Source organism: Oryctolagus cuniculus, chromosome 9, assembly GCF_964237555.1.
Source record: "Oryctolagus cuniculus chromosome 9, mOryCun1.1, whole genome shotgun sequence".
Taxonomy (NCBI): Eukaryota; Metazoa; Chordata; class Mammalia; order Lagomorpha; family Leporidae; genus Oryctolagus; species Oryctolagus cuniculus.
In genome coordinates this window covers 126685655-126706989 of record NC_091440.1, presented here as the reverse complement: position 1 = coordinate 126706989, position 21335 = coordinate 126685655, and the positions used below count along the sequence as shown (strand labels likewise).

Here is a 21335-nt window from a genome sequence, read left to right as displayed (position 1 = left end):
GTATTTGCTTTCTGCAGGTGCCCTGGCCCACTTGGCTTTTAAAATTGGGATCCATTTAGAAAATGTAAATTTGCTTTACCTTAGAATCGTGGCTCCTCATCATTATTGTCTGATTATACAACTTAATACTCAAAAACAATTCTCAGTAAATAACTGTACTCATTTACCAAAGTTGTTTTTTTTTTTAGCCATAGGTATATAGAATGTGATATTTTTATTTTGTCCTGTTTTTGCTAATGTTAAGTTAGGTAGCAAAGCAAAAACCAATCTTTAAACATAAAACTTTTACTGTAATGCACTTAGCGTTAGCTATTATTTGTAAGCCTGCTATCAATTTTTTATGTGAAAAATAAATTTGGAAACAGGATATTATCTCTTGAAAAAAAAATATGTGAAAATCATGTAAAAATAAATAGGACAGAGTTTAACTAGGAGATGTACACTTTGGTACCTGAGAATTTATTTGTGCCAACAGTGTGGCATGAGTCAATATATTTTGCTGCTGATAAGTGACAGTGCTTGGTATCTCGTTAAAAAATCTTTCCTTAGAGTGCAACAATCAGTTACAGTGTCTGTGAGTCTTTTTAGTTGTAAAAATAAAAGTGTGTGTTGGAAGGGTATGATCCTATCATCCTCTCCCCAGGTCATCTCTTAAAAAGTGGTTTCTTCGGTTGGCAGTGCAAAGCCCTGTGATAGAAAGGAAAGAAGGTTCCTAGAATCTTATTAACAATATCCTGGCACAGCTGAACACCAAAGAACTGGTTAGCACGTTTTCTCCCTGTTTAGGAAATTTTATTTGAGAGTGCAAGCGAGCGATTACTCCGCAAATGCCTGATATGACCAGGAGATTGAATCCAGGAGCCAGGTTTCCCACGTGGATGGCAGGGTCCAGCCACTTGAGCCACCCCCAGCTGCCACCCAGGGTGCACAGTAAGTGGAAACAGACTGGAGCAGAGCTGGGACCCATACCCAGCCCTCGGATGTAGAATGCAGGCCTTCTACCCAGCATCTTAACGGCTCGGTGGAGGGAGTACTTGCCCTTCTACTTAACTCTTGAGCTAGAAAAAAACTTCTCTGTGTTCACTGTAGGCAGCCAGCAGCCCTTTGCAGTAACGTGATGAAACTAATTGTAGGCAGCCAAGCACGTGTGCGCACCTGGGACTGTGAACCTGTGCCTTGTGTCGTGTTCCCATTGTACGGTGGGGCTTGGAAACATTCATAGAAGATTCTTATGAAATAACTATACACGGATTTAAAAATCTTTTGGCACTTAAGGAAACTTGCGTAGCTGTGGAGGCTTAGGTGGCATTTTTTGAGTGTAATTTGGGTTCAGATGTTTGATGGTGTTCTTTAAACGGCTTCTCCCTGGGTTCGCAAAAGGTTTATCCCAGTTTTAAGCATTTTCCTTCCTTCTTCTATTTTTGGGGTCTTATATTAAAATTCACAAGGCTTTTTTTTGGGACGAGTGATGTAAATGAGTTTGAGTTTTTAAGAGTCTGAGTTTGCACTGCTTTCAGGCAGTAGAATCCTTGGCCTGGAATAGACCACTGAAGCCCGGAGTTCTGGTGATTCACCTGCTGACGTTAACCGAATCCAGGCTGCACTGAGCACTCCTTCCAGGCGAGAGGAGTGCAGATGGTGACTCTGGGAGTTTCGGTGTCTGTTTATGCTTTGAGCTCGGCGTTGCTGGGAAGTGAGGCAGCATGGCACAGAGAGGAAGGCAGGGCTTTCGAATTTGATTTGGTTATTTTAAAGTGCTTGCAGATCCACAGGGAAATGCAGAAGTGGTCCAGGCGGTCTTTTAGCCTCTTGTTTACATCATGGGTACATAGAGCTTAATAGCAAAACCAGGAAATCGATGTGTCTATCGGAGTGATTGCTGAAGACCGAGTGAGTGTTTCAGCTTTTTAAACATGTTGCCAAGGTGCCGTTCAGATAACATTCCACAGGCTTATACAATTTGCCTGCTCAGGGGAAGCGGGTGATTTTTTTTTTTTTCCTGTCTCACTGAACTCACGGCAGCTCTGGGTTCCATTTTCATTCTCTTTTGAACACAGTATTTGTCAGTAATGGGACACGAATGTTGCCTGCATGAATCCTTTAGAGCATCTCACGTGGGCTTCGTGAAGATGAATTTGTAGCCCTCTCCTTGGCCGGAAGATGCCATTTCCCACAGCTGTTGGCTTCCCTGTAGCTTAAGCCCATCTTAGTTGTGAGCAAGGACTTGCCTACGATAGAATGTGTTTTCTTGTTCACATAAAGGGTGAAGTGGACTTTGCTTGTCGGGGGGCAGCTTGCGTCCACGCTGTGACTCGAAAGCTGTCACCTGTCCATCTTGTGGGTCAGCTTCTCCAGGAGGTGCTGTTGGGCCCCTCGCTTGATTTCATCCAGCACGAATGGGAAATTGCTTGCCAGGCAGGTGCAATGGGAAGATGGCAGGAGCGGGCTGAATGTGGCGCCTGTCACTTCTGCTCACACCTCGTGGCTGGAGCTCAGTCGTCTCTAGCTGTAAGCAAACCAGGCAAGTTAAGGGCCCTGGAAAAAGGAGGAGGAGAACCTGGAATACCACGTACTTTATGAAATCGCTGCAATGGTGTAGTGCCGGAAGTGGCCATCTTTTGAAAATGAGGAAATTAAATCATCTAGCTGTGTGAGAGCAGCTTGCTGCTCAGCGTGGATCCCAGGCTGTGTCTGCGCTGCCTGTGGTCCTGTGCGTGCTTAATGGCACAGAGAGCTTTTTGCCAATTTGATTTTACTTTTGTTTTTGTGATCTAGATCCTGAACCATGTAAGACTGACTAGTTAAGAAAGGGAAACTAGGGGCCAGCATGGTGGCGTGGCAGGTAAAGCCACCACCTGCAGTGCCGGCATCCTATATGGATGCTGTTTTGAGTCCTGGCTGCTCTGCCTCTGATCCAGCTCTCTGCTGTGGCCTGGGAAAGCAGTAGAAGATGGCCCACGTGCTTGGGCCCCTGCACCCGCGTGGGAGACCGTAAGAAGCTCCTGGCTCCTGGCTTCGGATTGGCCCAGCTCTGGCCATTGCTGCCATTGGGAAGTCAACGGGCAGATAGAAGATCTCTCTCTCTCTCTCTCTTTCTGCCTCTGTAACTCTGCCTTTCAAATAAGTAAAAAAAAAAAAAAAAAAAAAACTATATATAAAAAAAAAAGAAAGGAAAACTAGTGAGCATCTGGCTCAGTGGTTATGATGCTGCTTCCTTGCAGTGCGTTAGCTGGTACCAGAGTGCCTGGGCTCAAGTGCTGGCTCAGCTGGTGATTCCAGATTCCTGCCAGTACGCATCCCGGAAGGCAGCTCGTGAGACCGCAGTGTCTAGTGTGTCCGTATTTCTGTTTCTCCCTTTCACATAAATAAGGTAGGAAGCAAAAATTAAACAAAAAAATTAAAAATAACAAAACAACAAAAGGAGGTGCTGCTAGTGAATCTGTGCGTTTACCAGAAGGCAGATCAGAAAACCTTACAGGCTGGGTGCGGGGAGCGCCGTGGGACACGGGGAGGTGTGCGTCCTGGCCTGGCCCTCCGTCTGCAGGAGACAGACCCCGCAGCCTGCGCTCCATCACCGGGGTCTGGTGGGCCTTCGGCTACCCTGGTCCTCACTCAGCTCCTGGTACAAGAGGAGGAGACGTCTGTGCTCCTCTGACGCTGTGGCGTGACTGCTGGCACCGGAGCCGGTCGGTGCTTCCCAGCTGTCCTGTCTGCTGTGGCTCGCTTTGAGCAGCTGCCTTCTGTGACTTCCCACCAAGGGCTGAGTGCAGAACTGAGGGTTGGTGTGAATTTAGTCCCCTGCCCAGTGGAGCGAGCACAGCTGCCCCGACCCACATCCTGAAGAGGAGCTGTGCCCAGCCTGTGTCTGCTGGGCGTGGTCTTTCTGTGGCTGGAAGGTGGAGTGCAGATGGGACCACTGGACACTGATCTCAGACTGTGCCAGGGGTCAAGTTCCTCTTTGGGTAACAGGTGAATCCGGGTGTTTTCTTCTGGAATTTTCTCTTGCTGGACATGTGCTGCTCTGGCCAGTGGGGCTCCCTGGGAGGAAGAGCCCCTGAGTAGGCGCGACCGTGATAGCACTGAGGACGCTGGAGAGAGAATCCGGTAGTCATGAGCTCTGTGTGCAAGGAAGAGATGATAAAGGAACGCAGCACCTGTGAGGACACGGAGACTTTCAGAAGCCTTTACGTGAATTATTGCCAGCATCCAAGAGCCAGGATGAATGAAGGAGTACTTAGAGAAGTTCGGGAGATGGGTCCGATGTTGTGGTGCACTGGGGGAAGCTGCTACTGACAGGGTGGCATCCCACATCAGAGCGCTGGTGTGAGTCCTGGCTACTCTGCTTCTGAGCCAGCTCCCTGCTAATGCGCCTGAGAAGCAGCCAAGGTGAACATGTTTGGTCCCCCTGACACCCATGTGGGAGACCCAGATGGAGTTCTGGGCTCCTGGCTTTGTTCTGGCCCAACTGTTGGGGCCACTTGGGGAGTGAACCAGAGAATGGATGATGTCTCTGCCCCTCTCCCCACCAGATGTCACTGTGTCTGTCAAATAAATAAATAAATGAAACATTTTAAAAGTAGCAAAAAAAATTTAAAAAAGAACGGTTCATGGAAAATATAATTAAAAGGTAAAGTTTACTTTGATGCAAAAATTTAAAAGTTGATGCATAGATTTTTTCAAAGCTTACATTTTTGTGAATTTTATGAAGACCCCTTGTATGCATGGATTTCAATTTTTGTTACCAAAGTTCTCCCATACTTGACACACATGGCAGAGTGAAGGCAGATAAATAAATCCCAATTCTATGTGTAAGGTTTGGGAATTTGTTTTGTTTGAATGTTTGGTTTTGGTTGTTTGTGACTAAGGTGAGTTATATAGATCCCATTGTGTCCATCATTTATAGGCATAGTGTGTTTTAAAATCAAGACTTTCAAATTCTGTGTAATTAATGGCATGTGATTGACATTTAGCTTTGGAAATACCAATGTCTACTACAGTCAAGCAGGCGCTGTTTGGTGTGGCCAAAGTCATGGCGAGGCCATTGATCGCTCTGCAGCGGACTTTGTAGGCTTAGTGGTTGGTAAACCTCTGTCTCCTGTTCCTCTCCTTTCCTTTTTGTGCTTTAGTAAAATGGCGCTGTTGTGAAAACCTGAAATTGGCTTATCTGTGTCACATGAAAAGGTTTGTCTGACAGCTTGAAAGCGTTGGTGAAAAAATTCTAGTCTTTGAGTTTCTGGAATTAATAAGCTGAGCCAATTAGTAAATACCTTGAATTAGTAGATACCTTGTATCAGAGAAACATTTGTTTTTCGTCAAGCTATGAATCCATGGAAGAAAACCCAGTGAGTCAGGGTATATCTGTGTGTGTGTGTGTGTGTGTGTGTCCATTCAAGATGAGAAGAAAATTCTAGTGTTCCTTTTGGATATTTGTAGACCCGTGGTGTGGTTTACTGTACATGCTGTTTATTCTGGTGCACTGTGGCTAGCCTTCTTGGTGACCGGCTCATCCTGTTTGTTTGTCTGTTTGTTTTCCCCAAAGCATTCTGTTTTAGAACTGCAAGTGCCAGTAATGGAAAAAGTAGACTGGTGGGCCACCTTTATTCTGGATGACGTTTGGAGGGTTTTTAGCTGGGCTTGGGTTAAGTGTAGGACAGGACACGTGTTTGTTAAAGCAGCACTGTTCACGCTGGGCCCTGGTGCCAGCGGGGTTTGTAAATGTAGCTGGAAGACTGGTGTGCTTAGGGCTCTGTCTGATGGATGGAACACCTGCTGTGCTCAGCATCTGGCTAGATCTGCAGCAGAAACTCAACCAGGTCAAGAAAGGAACCGTTGCTCTTCTTTGCATCAACGTGAAGTTGCTTTGTCGCCTCGTTGCTTTGTACGTGGTCTAAGGACCAGAAATACGCCACTGTGATACTGGGAAGAAAGTGAACTTGGCTGTAAAGAAAACAGAAGCCTTAAACAGGTCGCTGGGAAAGTCAGTGGGACAAGGAAGCCCCCTGATGCTTATTGAACACTGATGGTGATAGTCACAGAAGAGAGAAGGGCACTCCTGGGGAATCTTTGGTGAAGCTTAGGAAGTTCTTGGGGTGAGGCATGGTGGGTGTGTGGTGCTTGGGTTGCGGGTGCCTTTTGGCTCTGTGGGGCAGGGGAGGCCAGCACCTGGGCACACTGCTGAAGGGGGCGGGGCTGGGTGGCGGCCCTTGGGGGCCACCGGGATCCACCTGCACAGCACACGGAAGGATCTGACTTCAGTATCCAGGCTGCAGCAGGGCAGCGCGGTGAACCGGAGCCTGTGGAAAGCTTTCTCTTCCTGGAGAAGAATCTGTTCTCTTCCCTTCTGGTTCCAGGAGACAAATCCTTTCTCATGCAAATTCTGGTCCAGTTCCTTTACTCATGCGCCCCTTATTTGTTTGTAGTCACAACAGACCTGGCATAGAGTTGCCCACTTCCTTGTGGTCAGCTTTAAATCTGGCTGCTCTGGGTGCTTCTTGGGCTGGGCACTGAACTGAGCCACGCGCATCATCTCCTCCAAGTCCCTGCAGCCGCGTGGTCAGGGAGGAGTCGCGCGGAGCGCTGTGCAGGGGAGGCACCGTGATCCAGGGAGGTGAGAGGGCTTCTTGTCCAGTCTCCCAGTTTGCTGCAGAGTGAATGACTCAGGACGAAAACCTGGGTCTGCGTGACTCTGGTGGGCGACTGTTGCACCACACTGCGCTGATAGCAAGGGTGGCATCTCTTGGGAGCAGAGCGCAGCGGACCCTCAGACCCTCAGTGATGTGCCGCCGGTGAAGGCATTGCTCCAGACGTGATGAAAACGTTACCAGCTGCAGCGTGATGCACTGACATTCTCCATGCCTTCTTTATGAAATATCAGCGAAATAGGAATAAATATTAAATATGTACATGTACACCTGAGTAATGACGGAGGTGGGAATTTCTCATTCCTTGGGCAGCTTTGTTGTTTAGGATCTTTATGTTTTTTAAGATGAGGTCTGTTAGGTCTAGCAGGAAATTAAGAGGAAGTTTTAAAAATTATTAATCAAGAGAAGCATTCCTTTCACAAAAGTGTGGAATGAATTAGTTTGGATTTCTTTTTTTTTTTTTTCTTTTTTAGATTTATTTTATTTCTTTGAAAGTCAGAGGTATAGAGAGAGGTAGAGACAGAGAGAAAGGTCTTCCATTCACTGGTTCATTCCCCACGTGGCCACAATGGCCGAAGCTGCCAATCTAAAGGCAGGGTCCAGAAGCTTCCTCCAGGTCTCCCACATGGGTGCAGGGGCCCAAGGTCTTGGGCCATCTTCTACTGTTTTCCCAGGCCACAGCAGAGAGCTGGATCGGAAGAGGAGCAGCGGTGCCCGTATGGGATACCAGTGCTTCAGGCCAGGGCTTTAACCCACTGTGCCACAGCGCCTGCCCTGGATTTCTTTTCTTTTTTTTTTTTTTCTTTTTTCTTTTTTTTAAATAGTTCATTTGAGAGAAGGGGTGGGAGGAGAGGGGGAGGAGGAGAGGGAATGCCCATCTGCCGGTTCGTTCTCCAAATGCTTGCAACAGCCAGGGCTGAGCCAGGCTGAAGCTGGGTGCCAGGGGCTCAGTCCAGGTCTCCTCTGTGGCTGGGCACAGCTGCTTGAGCTGTCACTGTTGCCTCCCAGAGTCCGCGTTCGCAGGAAACTGGAGTAAGGAGGTAGGGATCCAGCCCCTGTGTGATGGGTACCTTCAGGCTGAGCACTTGCCCCAGTGGTTGTCAGTTTCTAACTTCCGCCGTATTGACAGACACGCTGTGCAAACGTTGAGACCCTGCACAGTCATCTGAGGATCGTGCCTAGCTTTTGTATTCTCTGCTAAAAGCCGTTGTGATTCTTCTTTCTCTCTCTTAAATCTCCAGATTTCTCCTGAGACACTGCCACGAGCATGAGAATTAGAGTGTAAAAATCAAAGCCAATGCACTGGAGGTGAAGCCCACAATCTTCACTTTTATTTTTTTTAGCAGAGCGTATTTGTCTTCAATGTAAAAAATCAGAGTTCTAAGAGAATTAGAGCTTGCACCCTCCACAAGTAAGATTCTTGAAAGCACGTGAAATCTACAGGTGTTGACTGAGACTCTGCAGGGAATGGCTGATCCCCGTGGAGCGGCCCCTGCAGCTCTGCCAGGCCACCCTCATGCCTTCGGTTAGGGGCAGCAGGGCTGGGGCCTGGGCCGTGCCCTCCTTTCATTCTGCCTCGCCAGTGAGCTCCCATCAGTGGCGATGGGTTGCTAGGCCACTTGCTTTCCTGCAGCAGAGTAATCTGTCTCAGGTGCAGCTGTGGCCGCAGGAAGCCCAGGCTGCCAGATGTCCTGTTTGTCCCCTGCATGAACTCAGCACCTGACACCACGTGTGTGAGGGTGGCAGGGCTGTTGTCCACTGTGATGAGAATCACTGCAGAGCCTGTGCGTGGGGCTGGGGAGAGGGGTGGGCTGGGCTGGAGAAAGAGACCTTGTGAAGGTTCCAGCGAGACTGTCTCCTCCCTGGAGAGGAGGAGGGGCTCATGACGGAAGGCATGGTTTCCAGTCCTGCTTCGCCCCGCATTGGCTTTGTGCACCTAGGTAAGTAAATTTGCCATTTAAGATAGGGATAACACCCACTCCATAAATACACACACGTATGCATTTGAAGAGTTACAGTGTTCAGAGCAGTGTCTGGTCTACAGTGTACTCAGTAAGTCATTGTGAGCTTTGCGGAATAGGAAGACTAGGTATTTATTCCTTTCACAGGTTACTTCCAGAGCCTAGCTCAGTCCCCGCACTCGGCTGGTCGTGTTGGATGTCGTCGTCTGGGTGGCCAGCCATTTTTCATGGCAAGGAAGTTGCCACAGGGCTTTCTGTTACTCCCCTGGAGTTCTCTTCCCTCTGAACCTCCCTGATGGCTGTGTGCATACTTCAGGGAGGAGTAGCTGAAGTTGGTGCTTCCTCGCGGGGATGCGAAGACACAGAACTGGCTGGCAGCAAAGTGACAGGTGGCAGAACTTCTTGGGGCACAGGCTGGATTTAAATCCTGCCTCCTCTCTCACTTCCTGTGGGCCTGGGGGTGAGCTAGCTAACCATGAACGCCTCCACTTTCCCACTTTCAAAATGAAGCCGCTAACAGTGCCCATGCTATAGGAATTGATAAGGAGGGCACACGGTAGAACTGTGCCTTGGACAGAAGCCCTCATTAAATCGTGGCTGTACTTGTTATTGTTGTTAACAGAAAATGTTTCACTGGTTAACCAGGCACTCCCAATATTAAGCATTTTTTCTCGCTGTCTTAATTGTACTTCAGTCCATCAGCTCTTTAGACCAATAGGAGGTTCGGATAGTGTGATTGTGGTGTTGTTGGCTGTTCTTAACTTTTGTCTTAGTGCAAAGACTTACTTGTGAGCCTGCACAAATGCCTGTCGCATGGAGTCTGTAGCGTCGCTGGAGTGCTCAGCTCTGGGTGGATAAGCAGTGTGGTTCAGTGCTGCTGCTGCGCTGTTGGACGGTGGCGTGGATTACCTCTCTGCTTAGAGCCCTTTGCTGCCAGCTCACAGCCAGAAGGCCCACTCTGCACCGTGGGACCTGCAGGCCCGTGGTGAAGTGACCCTGCCTGCCTCTTTAGTCTGTTTGCTCACCGCTGTCACTATTAGATGCTGAGTCTCAATGGAATTATGTATTTATTTGGCAGAGAGAGAGAGAAAGAGAAAGATCTCCCATCCACGGGTTCACTCCCCAAATGCCTGCAGTAGCTGGGGTTGGGCCAGACCAAAGCCGGGAGCCCAGACCTCAGTCTGTATCTCCCAGGTGGGAGGTAGAGACTCAACCACTGGAGCCATCACTTGCTGTCGCCCCAGAGTATACGTTTGCAGGAAGGTGGAATCCGAAGTGGAGCCGGGGCTCAAAGCCAGGTGCTCCCACGTGGCATTGTAACTCCGTGCCAAACACCTGCCCCTCCCGTGGCCTTGGTTCACTCTCCAGGTGCGCTGGGCTTCTCAGCCCTTGGCCTCTGTGTATCTTCTTCCTGCTCTGCTCTCCACATCCACTTCTCAGCCTCCTCACCTGCCAGCTGCCTTAGCACTGCCGAGACCTCTGTGAGCTCATAGAGACGCTGAAGATGAACTTTATCGCTTCCAGTTGACGAGAACATGCTGAGGCTGCACTGTGGCCTACCGGGCTGAGCCGCCACCTGCAGGGCCGGCGTGCCGTACAGAAGCACGGGTTCCAATCCCGGCTGCTCAGCTTCTGACCCAGCTCCCTGCTCATGGGCCTGGGAAAGCAGCAGAAGATGGCCCGAGTGCTTGGGCCCCTGACACCCGCGTGGGAGACATGGATGGAGTTCCAAGCTCTTGACTTTACCCTAGCCCAGCGCCTACCATTGTGGCATGAATCAGCACATGGAACTCTCTCTCTCTCTCTCTGACTTCAAATAAATAAGCAAGTTGGGTGGTTTTTTTTTTTTTTTTTTTTTTTTTTTTTTTTTTTTTTTTTGACAGGCAGAATGGACAGTGAGAGAGAGAGACAGAGAAAGGTCTACCTTTTGCTGTTGGTTCACCCTCCAATGGCCAAGCGCATGCTGGGGTTTTATGGTGGCGTCCCCTCCAAATGTAACAGTTGCAACGTGTTCCCCTCTGTGGTGCTAATAAGAGGTGGGGCTTTTTGGGGAGGCGGTGAAGTCGGGAGAGCTCTCGTTTTCCGTGTGAAGGAGGCTTAGGAGGCAGGTGCCTCTCGCTCCACCACGTTCCCGCCAAATGAAGACAGAGCATTTGTCCTGTTTTCCTCCCCCCTTCTGCAGGACAGCGTGCAGCAAAAAGACCCTCACCAGGCACCAAGTGACAGTGCCTTGATGTTAGGCTCCCTGGTTGCCAGAACTGCGAGAAACAGCTGCCTGTTCTTCGTACATTACCCGGTGGGTGGTATTTTGTTACAGCAGCGCACACAGACCAAGGTGGAAGTCACTGTGGTGTGTGCGTGCAGAAATGCCACTTCCTGTAGACGCTCCTCAGCTGACTGTAGGTTGGAGCCTCATAAACTCATTGTATGTGGAAAAGATTTTAAGCCCAAACTCCATTTATGACCCTCATCTACTGAAGGGCACAGCTGAGCGGCATGACTTCCTGGGTCCCCGGGGGCCACGGGGTTGACTGGGAGCCGTGGCTGGTGCTCTGCCATGCAGCACGTAACCTTCGGTTTCTACCGAGCGCGCTGCTTCTGCACCGTGGTAGGTGGAAGCGTCATAGTCAGGGAGCTCCTGGGACCCGTGCTGGGAGTGTGCTGAGTCACCCAGTGCCTCTTACAGCTGTGCTGCTCGCGTGACCGTGGGGTGGCTCTGAGTTCCTTCTCACCTCTCCCTCTCACCAGAGCCCCTGAATCAGCACCGTGTAAGCACATTCCCCAGACAACGGGGAGTTGGTGTGAAATAAGGAAGGGGAAGTGCTTCGTGCAGTGGCTGACATCTAATAAATGTGCGTCCTAATGGGGTACAACTTCCTGGGACTACTGAGGGGAGACAAGCTGACATCGCCAAAGCTGATTTTTTTTTAATTACTTGTAATAGAGATTAAAAAAAAAAAGTCATTGTGGATCCTTGGACTGAATTAGTAAACTTACTGACCTTTGACACGAAAGCCCTACAACTTTCTCCAAGTAAGTTAACATGTTGGGGATTTATCTTTGTTTTCTTACTTGATAGACCACTTGAGCTGCTTTGAGGCAGAACTATGTTCTATTTTTATATTTTTTTTATTTTATAGAAAAATATGTTCTTTTTCCCCCCAATAATCTAAACAAGCATTTATTTTAAATAACATGATGAGTTAAGAGCTTCAAAATTGGGACGATGGGGGCTTAGCCTAGCAGTTAAGACACTGGCATTCCACCCCTCAGTGGCTGGTTCAGTTCCCACCTTTGGCTTCTGAACTCCAACTTTGGACTATTGCAGACCCAAGGAAGCAGCAGTGATGGCGCAAGTACCTACACAAGGTCCTGCCACCTGTGTAGGAAACGTGGGTTGATGTACCAGCCTTTGGCTCCAGCCCTGGTCTAGTCCCAGCCATGCAGGCCTTGGGGAGCTGAACCAGAAGACTGAGTGGAGTGTTCCCTCACTCTCCTGCTCTCGCCCCATCCCTCCCCCTCTTTGACAGTCTGCCTTCACCTCTGCCTCTCAGATAGTAAGTAATTACATAACATTTTTGAGAAAAAGCTCCCGCAGGCAGGGCAGGGGTATGGAAGGTCAGCTTGGGTTTCTGAGTGCAGGTACCTGAGGAATGTATCGTTGTCTGGTTGGAAGAGTCAGCTCTTGGGCTTCCTAGGGGACATCATACTGACTCCGAGATTGCTCCGCACCTGCACCCCTGTAGAACACCTCTGTTTATTAATGTTTAGATGCGGGTTCAAGGAATGAGGATGAAAGAGGGCAGCCACAGACACTTGAATTTCTGTTGGTTTATAAATGTTTAAAAAATATGTGTTTATTCAAAAGACAGAGTAATAGAGAGAGACAAGGACACATACATACACACCTAGAGTTCTTCCATTTCCTGGTTCACTTCCCAAATGGCCAGGCTGAAGCTGGACGCCTGGAACTCCATCTGGGTCTCCCATGCAGGTCACAGGTCCTTTGGCCACCTGCTGCTGTTCTCCCAGGTCCGTTAGCAGGGAGCTGGGGCGGACGCAGAGCAGCCGGGGCTGAAATCAGCACTCTGATACGGAATGCCGGCGTCCCAGGTGTGGCTTAGTTTGCTGTGCTATGGTGCCAAGCCTCTGTTTTGAAACTTTTTAATAAGTTATTTCCATTTGCATTGGAATGGCAGAGGGACAGGGAGAGAGAGACAGGGATCTTTGATCTGTGAGTTCACTCCTCAAATGCTCACAACAAGCAAGACTGGGCCATCCTCAAGCCAGGAGCCTAGAATTTGGTCTGGGTCTCCCACATGGGTTGCAAGGACCCCAGGTACTCGAGCCATCACCTGCTGCCTCCCAGGGAGCACCCAAGGCAGGAACCAGGCACTGCAGTATGCGATGCAGCTGTCTCCAGTGATGTCACAATCCCTGCACTCAATGCCGGTCCATCTCTTGCTGCTTTTGTTCAACTCATTGTCTTTTCTAACAAGAACTGTGTCTCTGTTACCTCTTGTCAACAGAGAAAGCTTTTTTCCAGTCTTTCTAAGAGGAATGGTATCTGAATTCCAACTCTCAAAGCTCTGAATTCAAGTTCTTGTGGTGGTAGTGGTGGTGGTTGGTCAGAACGTGTGATTGTTTGCTTTCCTTTCATACCTTGAAAGGACAAAGGAAGTTAAATGAGTTACGAGTGGTGTTCTAGGTAGAATTTCATACGTAGCTGTTCATAATTTATTGGCAGCATGTTAAGCACTGTGGGGAGCAACCCGGACTGGACTGAGTTACTGGAATTAAGACTTATTCTATGCATCTGCTCTCCCACAATATGGCGCTGGGAGAGGAGGCAACAGCTTCTACCCAGCTGCCTCTCACCAACTTGACAAGCTGCAGGACCTGCTCCTGATTGGAGGAGAGCAGCATACTCGGCGTGTGGGCAGCCGAGTTGGGATTGGCGGAGGAGGACTATAAAGGAGGAGAGAGACAACATGCACGAGGAACATCTATCTGAAGGAACACCTGTGCAGCCCCCGAGAGAGCCGGCCGGCGGTGTGCCGCTCCCCCGCGGAAGTGGGGAATGTGGCCAGGGGGAACCGCCCTTCCACGGAGGTGGAAGGGACGGTAGCCAACCCGGGAAGAACCAGCAGCAAACCCGGGGACGGCCGAGCAGACGAAAGAACAGCGCAGGGTCCTGTGTCGTTCCTCCACGAAGAGGGGGAGCGACATAATGGTGCCGTGACTCGGATATGAAGCCTAGGCAGGGTTTAGTGTCGTTCCTCCACGAAGAGGGGGAGCGACATAATGGTGCCGTGACTCGGATATGAAGCCTAGGCAAGGTTTAGTGTCGTTCCTCCACGAAGAGGGGGAGCGACAAAGCACCATCATTTTATTATTCCTGAGATATTTGTTGCCTGGAGCTGATAGTCAGGCACACATTTTGAGATACTTACAGAATCTGAGAAGAGATGAAAAATCTAGTATCATCATTCTGCATCTTCAGGGTTCTACATAAGGAAAATGCTACACACAGTGCTTCTCTTGTCTTTGCTTACTGTTCACGGTCCAAACTGAGCGTTTTTATTTTGTGTCCTTATCTATCCCTGGAAGGTACAAACAACACAAAGAAAAGGTTGAGAGAAGGCAGGGGTAAATATTCTAAAAAGTCTCTTTGGGCCAGTCAGCATTTACTGACCATCTTGCTGTGTGTGTAAAAATGCTGGGTTGCCACTGTTGAAGTGTTGTAAGAAGGACTTTCTTCCTGGCCGGGCGAGGGGCTGTCACATTAGATGCAGAAACCACTTTGTTGTGGTTTGCCATGGAGGAGTGTTTGGGTTCACCTCTCAAGTGGGAATTTGTCACCAGGGAGCAGTGTGCCGGATGGGTGGGTGGAGAATGAGGAAGAGAAAACAACAGACAGGTAAGAGGATTTTTGCTGGAGACAGGCTGATTATACATTCCCTGGGGGACTGTGGGGAGGCACACCAGGACTAGGGGGAGGGGCCCTTGCTAAATGGACCTGTGGGAGTTCTTGATAACAGAGCCTGCCTCCAATTGAGTCAAACAAAGAATCCTTGTCATACGAATCAATTATCTGTGGCCACAGTAATTCTGTGTTAACAGAGGCCAGTGGCATAGAGTAACAAGCATTCATTTAGCTCCCCAGAGTGTGGGTGGGTGGCTTAGGGTGGCTGGGTGTTCTGCTCTCTGCTAAGACTTTCAGCAGGATTCAAAGACTCAGTGTGGAAGGTGAACTTCAGGGAGAAGTCCCCATGTAATGCTGCGTGTTGGATCAGGATTGCCTGAGAGAGGGAATGGTAGTAGTCAGAACGGATGGTGTGTGTGGGAGCATAAACTAGGAGATTGGCTCGGGGTGGCTTGATCTTTTGCTTTTATTTTGTAAAAATCCAGAGTTGTTAAAAATGCATGGTTTAATGATGCAATAAACCAAACTAAGATTTAAAATAATTTATATGCAGCTGCAAATTTGGAAGGATCTGCTCAAAACAGAGAATCAGTTCTTGTTTCTTTCCTGCCTCACCCTTTGATTTCCTTCCTTCCTTCCTTCCTTCCTTCCTTCCTTCCTTCCTTCCTTTCTTTGTCTTGGCTGCTCTTTAGTCCTTTATGATGTCCGTGAGAATGTAATATCTTTTAAACTTGAAACCATTTCATTCACCTCTCATGGATAAAAGAAGAGCACGAAGCTTCAGTAGACTTGTTCCACCTTGAGTGACCAATTTAGAGGTAGGCACAGGAGTAGAACCTTGGACCCTGGGTTTTATTCTTGTTTCCCCGTTAGCTTTGGGATAAGCATGTGTTGTTTGGCTTTGCAACCAAAACACTGGTAACTGGATTGCCAGTGTCGAGCATGGGTGACAGGTTTGGTTCTCTTACGATCGGCATGAGTAACCAAGAAGATCTGGTGGCAGAGTTAAGTATTCGAGTTTCTCCTCTCTGTGTGTAGAGGAAGGAATCACAGTGTTCTTCCTGGAGGACCTGTTGCAGTGCTGAGTTAGAACTGTGTGAAGATCGCATGCGTTGCTGGAGGGCGTGTTGTTTGCTGGCTTTGTTCTGCTGCTGACAGTGACGCTGGTACTGTGGGTGACCCGCAGTTCTGCATCGCAGACTGCAGGAGGGCCTGATGGGGAATTGGTCCTGCAGCTGTGGGTGGGGCAGAGACGCCCAGGACTGAACTAGCACCGTGCTTCCTGTGCGCATTTAGGATTCTAACCTCAGACCTAGTCTTCCGCCAAAAATGGAGCCATGTCATTTTGGCTTTTTTTATTTTCCCTCATTTAGTATTGGCCAACTAGGAATAGAAATCTTGAAAAAAAAAAAAAAGATCACTTTTTCCCCCCAACCACAGCTCTCAGTATCATTCTAGGCTGTCATTACTTTGAGATGATCGTTTGAAGAGCAAATGATTGGGTTTCGTTCGCTTAATTTCTTAGGGAAATAGAATTTCTCCAAGAATTTCTCAACTGGGAAACATCCCGTAGATATAATTCACTGAAATCACCACCATAAGAAGTTTTTGTTGTTGTTGTTGTTGTTTAGTAAAACTTTGGGAATTTACCTGGTTGTAGCACTGGGAACAATAAAACCGTGGACTCTGGATTCTGTGTAAGGGGAACCGCTTCTGCTTTTCCACCTTGTGAGCACCAGGAAGGTTGAAGAACGCGGTTTCCAAAGCTGGGTGCTCGGCGCCGGGAAGCCCTGCGTCCCCGCACCGTTCCCTAACCACCTGTCCTCCGCGCCCTTTGCCTGCCTGCGGCTCCTGCTCTGACGGGCATGGAGGACCAGGCTTTGCTCTGCCAAGGGCCCTTTGGATATTTATAACATCAGTTGCAGACCCCCGAAGTAATGAACTTGACAATTAACCCCCTGGTAGTGCCACACCAAGTTCCCTGTCCCTGTAAAGGGACAGCAAACCTGTCCATGCTCGGTCTTGGCTGAGTTGCTCAGAAAATGCGTCACAGTAAGGCAGAGCCGATAGGGGGACACTGAGCAGTGCTTTTACCGTATGGTGACCACAGGCCCTGTTGACAACGAAGCTTGCAGTCAAGGGCTGTGCTGTACCAAAAGACACGCATGCAGACACGCACAGAAGCTTTTATGCAATTTCAGGAGGCGGTGGACTCACACCTGTTTGGGGACAGCAGCTATGCGCCTGTGCTGTGGTCCAGCCCTCGCCTGCCTCCTTGCCTGGCTCTCTGTCGGGAGTTCAGGGAGAAGAAAGGGCTTTTCCAGTGCACAGTGAAAGCTGACTCTGTTACATAGGTCTTCATTCTGCGTGTGATCAAGACGTTCAGGGTCATGTCTGAGCCTGTGTTGCTTCCGCAGCTCGTAAGGAAAAGGGAAGTGAGGAAGAAGAGACTTCGCGGTCCTCTTTCCAGTGTCCTTGCTTACGGAGCCGTGGAGTCACGTGGGTGTTACTTGTAGAGTGCTTGGTGAGATACTAACCCACGCAGGTCTCACTAAAGGACTTCTCTTCTAACAGAACGTTTCCCTTCTGATAGAGAGAACTCGTTCATGTGCATGGTTTAAGAGAGGCTGGAAGGAATATTTTGAGGGAACAATGAATTATAAAGAGTAATGAAGGCTGGGCATTTAGCCTGGTAGTTAAGAGGCCTCTTGAGAAGCCCCTGGCCCGTGTTAGCGTGCCTGGGCTTGATGTCTGCCTCTGGCTGCCTGCTAGTGCAGGCCCTGGGAGGCAGTGGTTACAGCTCATCCTGCTAGTGCAGGCCCTGGGAGGCAGTGGTTACAGCTCAAGTGATGGGTTCTGGCACCCTCGTGGAAGACGTGGATTGAGTTCCTGGGGCCTGGCTTCAGCCCTGGTCCCCGGCTGGCTTCGTGTTTCAGCTGGGGCTTGCGGATCGCTCCCCTCCTTCCCTTTGTGTGTCTGTACTCAGCCAGGAGTCACGTCTTCTTTGTGGTTGTGGGAGCTGGCATTTTACGCAAGGAGGTGAGCTGGGGCAGGTGCAGGGTCCCATCTGGAAACTAGTTGTAACCTGGTGGGACCTCAGGGCTGTGGGCAGGTGAGAAATTCCTCATCTGAGCTGGCTCTGAGGCCACCGGTGATGGTCCCTGACGTCATTGCCTTGGAAAAACGCCTTCACTACTTCTCACATACACCGGGCATCGTCTTGTTCTGGGGGGAAGACGTTGCACCCCTGATGACATTAAGGAGGTAAATGTGCTCTTGGTGTAAGATCATCCCTGTGGGCGGTGTGGCCCTGCAGTCCTCAGAATGGCTGCCTTATTTCCAATTGAATGTGTTGGTGTCATTTACAGCTAACGGTGCTCAGTCCTGCACCTCCTAGGACCTCATTTATGCATCCCAGCCTTTGTGCGAAGAAGGTACTACTATGCCCTCTTAAAAGTGAGAGAAGCTGATATGCAGAGAAGCTCGCAGACTTGCCCTGTGTTCCTGGGCTGTCAGCTGCACAGCTGGACGTTGAAACCCCCGGGGTTCTGCTCTGAGGCTGTGGCTCGGCTTTGGCCTTGGCAGCCTTTGCCAAAGCCACAGTGTTCACCTTCAGAGGAGACCGTCACCTGCCAGACTCTCATACTTAAGCTTTTTTTTTTCTCCTTTCCCGTTGCAGGTATCTGACAGCAAGCAGCAATAGACATTTCCTGGTTACCATGAGGCCGTTTTTAAAAAGGGCCGTTTTGGTCATAAGTTATGTAAGTATGTGTATATTTACTTTGACTGTTTCTACTTTAGATAGAGAGGTAATTGAGATTATTTAATAGAGGCAGCTATGGGTTCTGACCTGAGTGTCACTCCAGTGTTCTAGGTAGATAGGAATCCCGTGATGCAGTGTGAACAGCAGTGTTTCCCAACCCCCTTGCGAGGTACTGATGCTGAGTTGTCCCAGGAGGAAGCGGCACAACCCTGTGTATATCCTTAGCTTTTGTTGCCTAACAAAGGTCCCTACATTTAGTGGCTTCAGAATGGAAACTGTTTACTTGCCCTAAATGCTTTCGCTTTGGTGCATTGGCTGGTGGTCCTTGAGAGCATCGTCATGTTTGGCTGGGGCGACTCAAGGTCGTGCCGCTGTTGTAGGAGTTGGGTCACCTCTGTTCCAGTTGCCATGGTGGCTCTCAGCGATATTCCTTTCTCTAGGGCCTCTCTCTGTGGCTTTCTTACAAGGAGGTTGCCTAGGATTTGCCCAGAGCATGGCAACTGGGTTCTTAAAGAACAAACCGGAAGTTGCTGGACTTCTGCATCATCAGCCCCAGAGCGGACCCAGCAGGTGCTGCCCTAGGTCCGTGGGGAGGGCCTGCTGAGTCCCTTTCTCCACAGCAGGAGCAGAATGCACTTGCAGAGGGACAGGGGTCCCTGGTGCCGCCTCACTAACTCTTCTCTTCCCTGAAGGTCACTGTCATTTTGTCCTTGCGTCTGTGGATCATGGGAGGATCCATGCCCCTGTTTTCCGAGCAGGATAACCCAGCTTCGTTTTCGCCTTATATTCTTACAAGGTCAGTGGTTTTAATGCATTGCTTGCTACTTAGTAAGATAGTTTTAAGTAATCTTGAGGTACATGTGGACTTTACATTTCGAGGAAAGAAGCATTCTATTCTATAGTGTGTGAAAGACTGTTGGGGCAGTCCTACTGAGATTGTTCTCATTGGTGTACTTTCTGTTGTTGTTGTTCTCAATGATAAGTGTCCACTGGCCCATATAGCAGATATTACAGAACAATGCAGAGAGAAGTGTAGAGTGGACGTGACAACCATTGGTTAGCCTGAAATCAGTGGGGAAGTTAAAAGTGAGAAACAGCAGTGAACTGAGGTGGAGCTGATTATGTCTTACCCAAGACGTCTGAAGTTACTGGGGGTCAAGAAGAGACCTTGGTCCGTGGGTCTCATTCTTTGCAATGGTTTTAAATTCCTTATGTTCAGGCCGGCGCCGCGGCTCACTAGGCTAATCCTTTGCCTTACGGCACCGGCACACCGGGTTCTAGTCCCGGTTGAGGCGCCGGATTCTGTCCCGGTTGCCCCTCTGCTGTGGCCAGCTCTCTGCTGTGGCCCGGGAGTGCAGTGGAGGATGGCCCATGTGCTTGGGCCCTGCACCCCATGGGAGACCAGGAGAAGTGCCTGGCTCCTGCCATCGGATCAGCCCGGTGCGCCGGCCGCAGCACGCTGGCCGCGGCGGCCATTGGAGGGTGAACCAACGGCAAAGGAAGACCTTTCTCTCTGTCTTTCTCTCTCACTGTCCACTCTGCCTGTCAAAAAAATTAAAAAAAAAAATCCTTATGTTCAGTGTGCTGTGATGTGCTGCTAAGGCTTTCAGATACACTACATGAATATTTGACAATTTTAATAACTTCTGCAGAATGTTGTTGCTTGTGGTCCTGAGCTGTCACTGTTTATATTTTGGCTTCCTCGATCGTCGTAGGGGCAGCTGACCGCTGCCGTGTTTTTGTGCCAGGCAGGAGGATCTGCTGTCACTCATTCACCATGTGGGTTTTAATGGGTACGTTTCTACTACTTTATTTACCTTTTTGGCTTTCTTGTGTTGTTTTTAGTCTTTCTTCTTTTTCTTTAGATCCTTTATTTTCCACTCAACAACAAACCTTCTAACCTGATTAACACGTTTTTATAACAGATTTTATATCACAGTTGTTTTTGCTAGTTTGAAATACACTCATTTATATTAGCTACATCTATGCTTTTGGGAATCATTGGTATAGAAGCCCTAGTGTAGGCCTGTGCCTTCCAGGCAGTCACGGCCTTTATAAATGGCTTATAACTTAAGTTTATCAAAATTTTATTTAATGTTCCTTTAATTAAGCTTGACGTCTCTAACCCAGGTTTTTGTTAATGTTGCGATCTACTGGTCCTTTTACAGCGTATCACACTGACCTTCAGAGTTTCCAGGGCTCCTTGACCAGGTATTTTTAGCTGTGATAGCTCATTGCTGAATTGTTTCAGGTTCTGTAGCTCCTTAAATAGCTACTTTCTGACTTTATGAGAAAAAAAAAATCACCTTTGCCAGATCCCGCTCTTACATAATGGCCTCATTTCCTTTAGTTTTGGGTTGGTTTCTCTCCAGGTTTCTTGTGTCTTGAATTTGAGCGCTCGGTTTATCTTTGTGATTAGATGCAGTCCCTGTTCCCTGAGCTAAGGAGTCTCCCAAAGCCGGGGTGCACCGTCAGAGGAGACGGCAAGGAGGGCAGGCACCCTGCTCCCAGTTCACAGCCGGTGATGTCATTCCCATCAGAGGTCATCAGTAACCACGTGGCTGTTCCGTGACCCGTGGAGTCTAGGCTCAGGCGCCTTTGACCTCTGGCTCGCTCACTGCCCTCCTTGGTGTGTTGTCTGAGCTGCCATAGGGGTGGATTCCATTTTTCTCTTTGCCAGTAGCTAAAAGAAGTCTTTGATGGAACCTCTGACAGAATTCAGACCTCGGGCCCGTTGTTTGCCAAGTTCTGTCTTTTCGTTTTCCAGGCACATGTAGAGTTTTTCCGAGGGGTCTGGTGCACATTGCGTCCAAAACTGTCTGCATCAACCCATCCAGGTGCCTACAGAAAGTGATAAAAGGCAATAGATCAGACGACGCTGATGGCCCTCTTATCATCGGATCCTTCCTCTCCTTTTTGTTAGAAACATCTTTCTATTCTTGTGATGTGTAGCCACCTGGGGACATTTCTGCCACAGCTGCTTAGAGTGACTTTGCACGTTTTTCTAAGTCGGCCGCATTTGAATTGACTCTTTGGAGCATCTC

General features: G+C 49.0%; 1 protein-coding gene across 2 annotated transcripts in view; it reads left to right on the top strand.

Moving 5' to 3' along the window:
• Positions 1–21335, top strand: part of TMTC1 (transmembrane O-mannosyltransferase targeting cadherins 1) — a 255008-nt gene that overhangs the window by 84172 nt on the left and 149501 nt on the right. The window contains exons 6-7 of one of the 2 annotated variants that reach the window (XM_070049599.1): positions 18208–18289; positions 18984–19087. The exons of the other annotated variant lie outside the window; for it this stretch is intronic. Of the exons in view, the coding sequence (XP_069905700.1) occupies positions 18208–18289; positions 18984–19087 (186 nt within the window). The remainder of the gene's footprint in view (positions 1–18207; positions 18290–18983; positions 19088–21335) is intronic. 2 annotated transcript variants of the gene reach the window in all.